Below are 10,675 nucleotides of genomic sequence, written 5' to 3'. Positions count from 1 at the left end.
TGTCTGCCAGACTTCTTGATTCAAATTACCTTTTGTTCTTTGCTGTCTTACCCTCCGAGACTGATCAGCAACCAAAGGCAAATTAACCACTATTCACCTCACTACCCTCTGACCAGCCCTATAAATTGTGGACTGTAAATGTTCTGAGTCAGCTTCCCTTCACAGACTCAGGCTCTGTGTTGGTAAGCCCACTGTATGCCAAAACACCAATAAACACCCCACGACAGCAAACTTCAAAGGACTAAGAGTGAAATTTCTTCAACTTGAATGTCATTCTAGGGAGAAGGAAGAAGCTACAGGAGCCAAATCAGACGAATAGGGTGGATGGAGAGCAGTGATTGTGTTGCTAGGAAAAAAAAGTGGGTTTTCATGCCCTATGAGCGGTCGTGCATCGGCACAATGACAGGTGCCACAGTTGTGGTCATTTGAGTCAAATATTCTCCCTCAGGATGTTACAGTGGAGCTCAGCGTTGGCTGTTTGATCCTGGAGGATGAATCCAAGGTGCACAACCTCATTAACGTCGAACAAAACATCAAGCATGCTCTGGATTGCCTGATGTGTCGTCTTCAGTCTTGAGGACTGCAGGTTTGTCCTCTGAATACTGCTGTTTGGTCTCTGGGTCAAAGCCTCAGACTCAACTCTCCTCACTGATATTGATCCTCGACGTTAAGGTTGTGGCCGTTTGACACAGATTTTGATTTGTTTGTTCTCTGTGCTAGTTTGAGGTCAATGGTGAAAGTGCAGATCTGTAAGACCAAAAGTGGCAGGAGCACTGGGAGCGGTGTAACGCTGCACTAGAACACTACTTTAAAGGAAATAGATGCCAAGTATAAATCACATGCAGTTTTTACTTTCATAGTAAAGTCTTGGAACTTCACAATCACATCTTGTAGTTTTAGTTCCAGTTAAGCAAACTTGTTCATTAGGGAGCTTCAGATGTGCTTTTATGTGGTTTTTGTCACTTTGTGGATAAGGCCAGGCGAGCTTTTTATTCTTTTTTCCAGCTTTCTTTTTCCTACAGCTTCACAGATTTTAGAGCTGTAGTGATCTTGTCATGCAAGTCTAAGCCAGTTTCCAAGAAGTCCAACTTCTCCTTTAACAAACATCCGGCAGAATAAATATCCACCACCCAACAGGGCAGAAGAGTACAAACTTAAACTCGCATGTTTTATGGCTTTAATGTTTTCATGCTCGGCTTAGGTTTCAATAAAGATAAAAATGGAATCAGATTTTATGAATAAATGATAATGTTCCTTCACCTGCTGCTTCTACATCTAGGATGAGTGTATTTAAGGCAGGTAGCTTCAGCATCAGCGTTTCACCGCCATCAAATATTCAATAAAATACTTTTGCGGTCGACAACAGCACCACACAGCACATGCAACAAGAAATTCATGTAAGTAACTTAAGGATTTATTATGTGGGAATACCTCCCCTCTTGGGACTGATGGAAACTTTCTTTTGCTGACTTTCTGTTACTTCACCTCAAAGCTATTCTGCATCTGAATTAAAATGTACCTTTAGGCTTTTATTTCTGCTTAAAAAAAAAAAAAAAAAAAACTACCACATTGCACCCAAATAAATTTTGGATAACGCCACTATCTTGTTTTGCTTCCATCTGTTCGCCTTTTCTACCCGTCTGTTTGAAAATCTTTTCTCTATAATTCTGGTCATGTAAAGACTTTCACAGCCTAACAGTGTACAGGTAAAACAACTGCAGGTCTTGTCCAAAGCAGCAGTTTGAAAAAAAAAATAAAGAACACAAAGAGATGAGAGGGAAACGCCTTCTTCTGTCAGCTTTCCGAGCGCTGTCGTCTTTACCTCACTGGAGTGGCGCAGCTGGTGCGCCTGAGCAGTGGAAGTGGATGTTCTGCCACTTGCTGTCTCTGCGATGCCAGACGCGAGTTTCCTCCGACTGGCTGGACCGCGGCCGACCCTGGCCGTCCACAAACTGAGTCAGGCGGATGTAAGCGATGCAGGCGGCATCCTCGCCGATCAGGTGGACGTGGGGGTTCAGGATGGTGGTGTGGATGGGCTTGCTGTTCTTAGCCAAAACTGGAAAGACGGTGAGGACAACGTCAGGAGGAAGAATAAGAAAGATGACAACAATAATAATGAGTCCTTCTCCACTGCATTAACTTCTGGGTCGTTTTAGGGCTGCCAGAACCTTTGTGCTTGTTCTAACTGTAGAACCACTTTCAGGGCTGTTTTCAGGGGACTACCCAGTCTAATATAGGTCCTGTTGAGTGTCCCTGAAAAACTGCTATGTGGGTCTTGATGCTGAGTAGTTAAATCCAAAGAGGACCCTTAGTGCCATTCTTCTGCCCACTTGCTGTCATCACTATTCTCAACATAAGATTCACCATTTAGGAAAACACAACAAACCCTCTGTTGTTCTGTTTCCCATGAACTATTGTCCAATAACCACTATTAGTTGTTGTTTTGACACACTGAGCGGTTTAAGCTGTCGAATCCTAGACTTAAATAAAAACAAAAATGCTCCGTTCCCATAAACGAGTTCCTTCATAATGTCCTTCCCACTCCTACTCTGCAAGCATTACTAGTATTAATACTGGTAATGCACTTTATGTATATCTATGAAAATGAATTCAGGAAAAGAAAAGAAAATAATACAAGTCAAAAGCATGTATTGTATTACAAAAACACTGTGTAATGCTCAACTCACAGGAAAGCAAATATTAGCTGTTATTATGCAGCTTTATTCAATATCACAAATAGTGAGTGTAGGAGCTGCTGTTGAATATTACTGCTGACTGTCACCTCCTCAGGATCTAGCTTCGGTTCTCTGACTGAATTTTGTATTTGTAGCTTCTTGTGGAAGCATTCTTGGTTTAATGTATTATTAAGGCCTAAAGTTCACTAAAGGCCAAATGGAGAGCTGAATGAAAGAAATCTGACCACATTTCTAAAAGTTTTTCAACCCCATTGCATGATTAAACCGAATATGTCTGAAGTCAAACTAATGAGAAACAAGATAACAAAATAAACATTTATCTACTATTCTTACGGTTCTCAAAGTAGAATCTGTGGAAATCCATCCCCTCTACCAGGTTGCCCAACGCCTCCGGCTCAAACGAAGTCAGTCCAGGGTCGCAGATCTTACTGAAGAGGAAATGGCAATACAAACTGAAGTACTTACTCTATGATCGTGCTGAAATGCATTTTTTGAGGTTCTTGCACATTTTTTGAGCTTTTCCATTTAATGCTATGTTATACTTCCACACTTCTACATTTCAAATAGAAATATTTGTATACTATAATATACTTTTTCCTTCACCACATTATCACAGCTTTAGTTTTTTAAAACATAAACATAGAAAAAGCAGTTTTTTCAAATATCTTTTAACAGTTTTCTATATGGAGACGGGTCACATTACAGATGTCTATGATTTGTTCACAGCTCCAACAAATAGAGATTTTTTCCTATAAATTCTCACGTCTTCGTTTTAATTGTTTAACGTTCAAATGATCCAATGCCTCACAAAAAGTCAAAGATTAGAAAGAAATTCCAAACACAGAAAACAGATTTGTGTATCAGTACTTTGTTCTTCTGTCTTTTCCCATTAATCATTAAATGAGACCTTAGATTTTTCTGCTGTCTCTGTATATAAAACTGATTATAAAGCAGTTCAAACCTGCAGCAGCTACAACAGTAATACTGATACTTTAGTTAGCATCATAATGTAATGATGACATATAGAGTAATTTATCAATCAGAGAGATGAAACCAAGAATTTCCATGTTAAACTTTATCCACACTTTACTGAATATACTGGCACATTTTTACTTAATTAGGATTTTTCATTCAAGACTTCAACTTTCAATGAATCTACATTATCACTATCATACTTCTCCCCCCACTGCCAAATATTAACTCTAACCTATGCATTTGACACATATTAAACACAAAAACATAGACTCACGCGTATGCCTCAAAGTCTCCATTGTTGATTGCCTCTATCAGCTGTTCAGTGATCTTGATAATTTCTTGTTTGCGTGCTGCAGAGGACAGAAGGAACAGAAGTTAGTCAGAGGTCGTGTCAAGAGCTTTAAAGACGGAGAGCAGTTAGTGTTTTAATAGTTGTAATTCAGGAACACAACAACGCAGGTGCCACACAAACACAAACTGCACCTAAGCGAGAAGAAATGTGTACACAAGGAAATTACTTTAAAAAATTATTTGGGTGTGGATTCTGTGTAGCATCCATGTGCAAAGCTGAAACAGCAGGTTCATTCACTTTTGAGTTTAATTCAGACACAGACAACAGAGACCTTAATCAAAATCTGAACAACTGTAAAACACACTGTAATACTATGAGCGTCTCCTAATATTTAAAGGCATCACAACGGGTCCAACGCAACCAAATGATGCATAAATGCATCCGCAGTCAGCAGTGCTCTCTGTGGCAGAGCACAGAGGAGGTTAATAAGCAAAAAACCATCAATTTTAACTCAATGTACCAGCATTCACCCAAAGCAGAACGCTGTTTAGTACATTCCTGAACACACGAGGCCCAGAGGGAACTCCTGAGATGACTGCTGATTAGCTGCCATGCGTAGGGTTGGGGAGTGGCTCAGTACTCACTCTGGGAGGAAGACAGGGAAGGGCTGGAGGGGGAGTGAGGGGGAGGTGGGGAGGTGGTGTGTGCAGGTGGAGGGGTGGGCCTAGGTACCGACACCGGTGCAGCATCACCTTCAGGTGCTGGTGCCGGCGGCACCCTGCGAACGCTGCTTACCAGGTCTGTGAGCCGAGACACTGAGCGGCGTCCAGGAAAGATGGGAGGATGGAGGGGAAGGTGGAGGGGTGGGTAGAGGGGAGGATGGAGGGATGAGGGGTAGATGGAGGGGAAAGTGGAGAGGAGGATTGACAAGAGGATGGAGGAAAAGTTGGAGGGGTGGATGGCAGGGAGGATGCGGGGTAAGATGAAGTGGTGGGTGGAGGCATGGATGAAGGGATAGGTGGAGAAGTGGATGGAGAGGATGGAGGGATGAGGGGTAGATTGGGGAAGGATGGAAAGGTGAATAGATGAGAGGATGGAGGGGAAGATAGAGGAATGAGGGGTGGATGGAGAGGTGAATTGATGGGAGGACAGAGGGGAAGATAGAGGGGTTGGTGGAGAAGTGACAGATGGGTGGATGCGGGGGTAGAACGAGGGGTGGGTGGAGGGGAGAATGGAGGAATGAGGGGTAGATTGGGGAGGATGTAGAGGTGTATAGATGGGAGGATGGAGGGGAAGATAGAGGAATGAGGGGTACATGAAGCGGTGGAGAAGTTGATGGTGGGGTAGATGGAGGGGTGGGTGGAGAAGTGGATGGATGGCAGGATACATGGGAGGATGGAGAGGAGGATGGAGAGGTGGAGAGTGGTGAAAGGCATAAGAACAGATTAGAAATAATTAGGAGGGAAACAAAAAGAAAAAGAAATGAAGAAATCCCTCCAGATATTTTATTATTTGTGGTCAAAACAGCTATAAACTGAACTATGGTATCAATCAGGAGCATCAGTGTGACTTGCAGCTAAGTCTCCCCCGTTTGTCTGTTTTTGTTGTTTTTTTTTTTTTATAACCATCAGCACTTGTATATAAATTGAAACACTAGGAGCGATTAAGAATGGAGTGATTGGACTGCAGAGCTAATGTAAAGCTCTTAGCCTGTTTATCACTATTATTCGTTTGTATTTTTATTGCACTTTCACATCTGAATAAACAGATTGCTGCTTTCATTCTGCTACATTTCTGCATCTCCTACAAGAAAAATATGAATCAAACTGTACTCAAAAGGCTTCACTTGCTTACAACTTTTTGAAAGATGCTACACTTGGACAATGTTCCCTGAACGCCTCACATGCAGCCTAAAGTAGAAGCTAGCTGAGCAGCTGTGCACAGAGAAGCCTCTAGTTTCCACTCGGTTACTGCAGCTCAGACTGATGTGCGACTGAAAATAGCCCTAACCCTAAATCCTATCCAAAACGAGTAAAACAAAACGCTCCTAAGTCAAATTCACCGAAGCTGAAACTGAGTGATTTTTTTCTACACGGGTTGTCTTCTATGAGCATTTTGGAGACCAATGTCACAGTCGATAATATTCCTGTAAATGTGAGACGCCAAAATCATGATTGTGATTAACATTACATTGTAAAGATCTGTAACTTTAATTTCTTTTTGCAAATCTTCCTTTTCAGTGTTTCTCTCCCGTTCTTGGTTAATTTTGTGCACGTCAACAAATTCTGTGCCTTTTAATAAAGCAAAAGAAAAAACCCTCAGCGTACGGAAGAATTAAATTACTCTCTATCACACAGACTTTTCTTGTAGATTAATCGTAGAAAATGAGAACTGTGTGTGTTTTCTTTTTTCGTCACGCAGCAGAGAAGTTCCAGCATGATGTGTTTGAGTTGACTTTGACACCATATTCATATCACAATGTTGATGCTGTAACTATATATCCTGCAAGCCTAGCTCACATAGTTTACATAGCTGAGGTAGAGAAAATAATCCATATATTGTATGTATTGCTCTCAGCATGGCCCAGCATTTATGGGGAAAACTACCAACACAACTTGTACAGCACAAAAACAGCTAAAACTATGTAGAAACAGACGCACTGATGGAGCTGCTGCACCTCTAATTTAATGAATTTTCTCTTAAAGCACAACTTCACTTGGTGACTGTTTCCTTCAAAATAAAACAAAAGCTTGTTATATCTGTAAATTGTGTATTTATTACCAAAGCAGTTAATATGGTTAAGATAAAAAAACATATGACTGTTGATTTATATGGTGCTCCTGGTGCTAATAGCAGAGCAAGTTTATCCGGAGCCCTTATATTATTTATCTTCAGGCTTTCCTTTGCATTTATTAATGAATGGGTGCATTTTTAAATAAATCAATTTTCTTCAATAAATAAACAGATAAAAATGTGTGTCACTGTCACTTCTATCACAACAATATACAACACTGACAGCTTTGTTTTGCTACCAATCAAAGTCATTTTTGAAACTCAGCAGATATCTTGAAGGGATTTCTAAAGATGCAGGAACAACATGTGTAACCACAAACAAACATTAAAAACTAAAAGGTCTATGTAGAGCTCAGGAATACGCCGCTCTCCTCCATAGCTTTCCTTTCCCAAAATGACACGTGAATGACAGAATCACTGCATCTGTTCACGCATCATCCTGACAAGGAAACACAGGACAGAGAGACGCTGATTCATGTGGATATGAGCCTCAGCCGGTGGTCGTCGGCCGTTCGCTGCCTGTTATTTTTGCTCTTTTCTACTTACTCTGCATTGGGACAACAGGGGTGTGTGGAGGGGAGGGGGCGGAGAGGGCAGCGGGAGGTGGAGTGCTGGATCTCCCTTCTCCGTCGGATATGGGCCCTGAGCCCCTACGCACTGAGCCCAGCAGGTCAGCAAACTTTGCGGCAGCTGGGTTTAGGAAGGGAGGAACACGGGAGACAGTGCACTTGAATGGACGGATCGACCAAATGAACACAAACCTCATCCGGGAGAGCCGTAAGACGAGCAGCCACGGTCTCATTTATCCAACGTGGATCGAAGTCGTTAGAGCTCTCCCAGACTCAGACAAACACAGTGAAGGGAAGATAAAAGACGTAGAACAAAAAAATCATGCTAAGAAAAATAACACAGGGGATGTGTTGTTATTCTGTTTACGTCCATCAGAGGGAGACTAAGAGCTGTTCTGAACACACGTGGCGTGGGCGGAACAAGGCAGGAGGATGTGTACCAGGGGAGTAGAAATACTACAAAGCATTTTAATGTTTTTCAGAATGGCCTGTTTTTTTTCTCTATTTATGCTGTTAGTAAATGTTTCAAACCCTCTGACAGTGAGATGCAGGAATGGCGCCGACTAGGGACCTTCTGGGATTTAGTGGCGCTAAATGGCAGCAGATGTATGCTTTTAATACATGCAGGGACTGAATGGAAAACACCCAAGGAGGGATTTGGTGGAAGGGAAATGCTAGTGGGAGCATTTGACTTGTGTGTATGTTACAGGCTGCACTTGGCGGGCCATGCTGACTTACAGTACACAGCAGCTGAGGAGCTATCGGGCTGGGAGCTTGTGCTGGACTGCGCCTTAAGTGAGCTGTTGTCTAAGCTCTTCCCTGATAACGTGCACACACACACACACACACACACACACACACACACACACACACACACACAGAATGAGACCACACATACATATGCCAAGAGAAATGACAACCAAACGCACATTTTGCACACAACAGAAATGTCGCAGTGAGGAATGATGTGAAGGGCATGTGAAATGACATGGTGGGGGCAGATAAATACGTGATGAAGAGCACAGTCAACCTTTACTCGATCCCAGAAATCACTGCTACTTTTCAGTGATGGTTAATAGAATGAATAAGGAAGGGGCAAAAAGTATTTTCCTCGTTATCTCGGTTAATGACTCCATTTTGGCAGGATTTACAACTGTGGCTGCTGCTGCTGCTTGTGAGGTTTGATTGAGATGTTAATGGGAGTCTCGCCAGTGAGCAGAGGATGGATGATGACAACGGTGATAGCCGTGATAATGAGAGAGAACTGGATGTTACTCATTACCGCTCGTCTGTTTAATCAGCTGGCAAACTAACAACTCATTGACAAACAGAGGGAAGGAAAAGGCCCCTGCAGGAAAAAACATATTTAAAAAAAGGAGTTTCCCTGCCTCTGGAGGCATGGCTGTACCATCAAACACAATCCAATCAGAGTGACTTAAACAACCCTCAGTATTTGCATCAATAAATGTCCATTTTCCTACTTTAAGCTATGAAAAACAACATAAACCAAGCAGAAACAAATCAGAGTACAGCCCACAGGGGATCTCTTGGAAGTGCCGTACAGAAACATCCCAGCGATTGACACTTAATTCAACATGTTACCAAAAGAAGATTGTCCGGATTACCAATTTAACACCAAGTAATCCTTTAAATTCTGACTGATGGGAGAAACTGATCACCTGAACAACGACGACAACAAGCAGCGCTCAGAAAAAGCTGTGTAACATACTCTCCTCTATGTAAGTAGACCGAGTAACAGAACAGATATGTGCTCAGATGCTCCAAAAGCCAGCACAGGTGTTGAGTTACAAACCAGCTGTCGAGCACTGACCTGACGAGATCCTACAAAGACCAATATGACACAAACTGCTCCAACCGAACACAAGCTCCTCCCGCACTCACCTGGCTCTTGTAGTTTTCTCTGCGCTATCCACCTGTTAGTATCTTAAGAGTCTTAAAACTGCTGTGTGAGACTAATGCTATCCCAGGGTGGCGCTAGCAGAGCGGTGTGTCTTTAAACGCCTCTCTGGCTGTGTTTCCTGCCACCAGGGCTAAATTTAGACCCCTTTAGCCTCGACTCCCATCCCAAGGTGCCCTCTCCACTCCTGCCAGAAGGGTGGGGTGGTGGGGCTGCAATTTGGGACCTGGGTAGGGGTAGGATACCTTTCACTGTGTGTACAAGGAAAGTAGTGTGTGTCACAGCAGAGCCTGGAGGGCGACATAGCTGAAAAGTAAGTCACAATAATTAAAAAAAAAAAAAATCTCAGTCGATATTGAAAAAGGTTGATCATTTTTGAATGAACAATTTTCAATAAAGGTCAAGAGAAAAAAAGGTGTATTTTGAATTTTAACAGCCAACGATGACAAAGATACATCAAAAATTTAGACATGAATAAAAGTAAATAAGCATTAACATTGATCAGTCATTTTATGATTTGTCTGTGGCACATGACAGAAAAATGCAAAAAAAAAACAGTAACACTTTCCCAGAGCCAGAGCTTATTTCCTTTTGCCAAGCTTCTGTTTAGCAGTTAAATAATATTGAAAATGGATAATTTTCAGATTGAAAAATATTAAACCAGAAAGTAATTTGGACTTTTTTGATTGAAAAACTGTTTAAATTGTCTGCAAAAGCACAAAATAATTTACTGATTAACTGGCCAAGCATTTTATCTCAGACAAAACTACCACATTACTCGTGCCAGCGTGGCTTAAGGAGTGACCTCATATTTATACATATTAAATAAAGAAAACTCGAACAACCAGAGGTACATGGAAGGGAACCAGGATGAAGATGCTGCATCACGCTGAGGTTAAAGTTCTGATTGGCTGGAGTGGAGCAGGCATCACTGGACGAGGATCTACACATACCCGACATCAAGTCAGTCAGCATCCAAGGTGGTGGTGGACACAGTTTGGTGTTTGTTATTTGACTGCAAAGTAAATTTCGATTCCCGTCAGCTGCAGCCTCCACCAGGGGGAGCTCTGCAGCTGTGGACAGGAGCACCTGAGCAGACCTGCATGGATGCCATGAAAAATGTGACTAAAGACGAATTTTTAATCATTTTTAAAGTGTGATAGGTGGTTTAAGAACCAGAGACGGAGCAGCTTGGAGTTTGCTCATGCAACTAGACTTTGCATTTTCATGATGTGCTTTAGTGCTAGTTTGCATCTGACGTATTAAGGTAAAACTAATGGACAAAGTTCTATTGGACAATTTTCTTATTGCTACCAATGGAGTACCTATTGAAGAGACATATCGCTATCGTATCGGCCAGGACTATCTCAGGTTACCTTACTGTTATCAATAATAATGTAATGTCATTTGTAATGATAATGTGATTACATAT

The 10,675-nt window shown here is 42.0% G+C and overlaps 1 protein-coding gene across 50 annotated transcripts in view; it reads right to left on the bottom strand.

Annotated features, from left to right (window-relative positions):
- Positions 1-10,675, bottom strand: part of camk2b1 (calcium/calmodulin-dependent protein kinase (CaM kinase) II beta 1) — a 95,835-nt gene that overhangs the window by 6,337 nt on the left and 78,823 nt on the right. For 23 of the 50 annotated variants that reach the window (XM_055011717.1, XM_055011723.1, XM_055011734.1 and 20 more), the window contains 6 exons: positions 8,064-8,144; positions 7,303-7,446; positions 4,608-4,778; positions 3,946-4,021; positions 3,030-3,124; positions 1,823-2,056 (listed from right to left, as the gene is read on the bottom strand). In XM_055011717.1, coding sequence (XP_054867692.1) covers positions 1,824-2,056; positions 3,030-3,124; positions 3,946-4,021; positions 4,608-4,778; positions 7,303-7,446; positions 8,064-8,144 — 800 coding nt within the window. In that variant the 3' untranslated portion in view covers position 1,823. The remainder of the gene's footprint in view (positions 1-1,822; positions 2,057-3,029; positions 3,125-3,945; positions 4,022-4,607; positions 4,779-7,302; positions 7,447-8,063; positions 8,145-10,675) is intronic. The other 27 variants (XM_035943758.2, XM_035943759.2, XM_023299939.3 and 24 more) reach the window with 2 other exon arrangements.

This window comes from Amphiprion ocellaris, chromosome 6 (genome assembly GCF_022539595.1).
Source record: "Amphiprion ocellaris isolate individual 3 ecotype Okinawa chromosome 6, ASM2253959v1, whole genome shotgun sequence".
Classification (NCBI taxonomy): Eukaryota; Metazoa; Chordata; class Actinopteri; family Pomacentridae; genus Amphiprion; species Amphiprion ocellaris.
The sequence above is the reverse complement of the archived record's forward strand: the minus strand, read 5'-3'. Positions and strand labels throughout refer to the sequence as shown.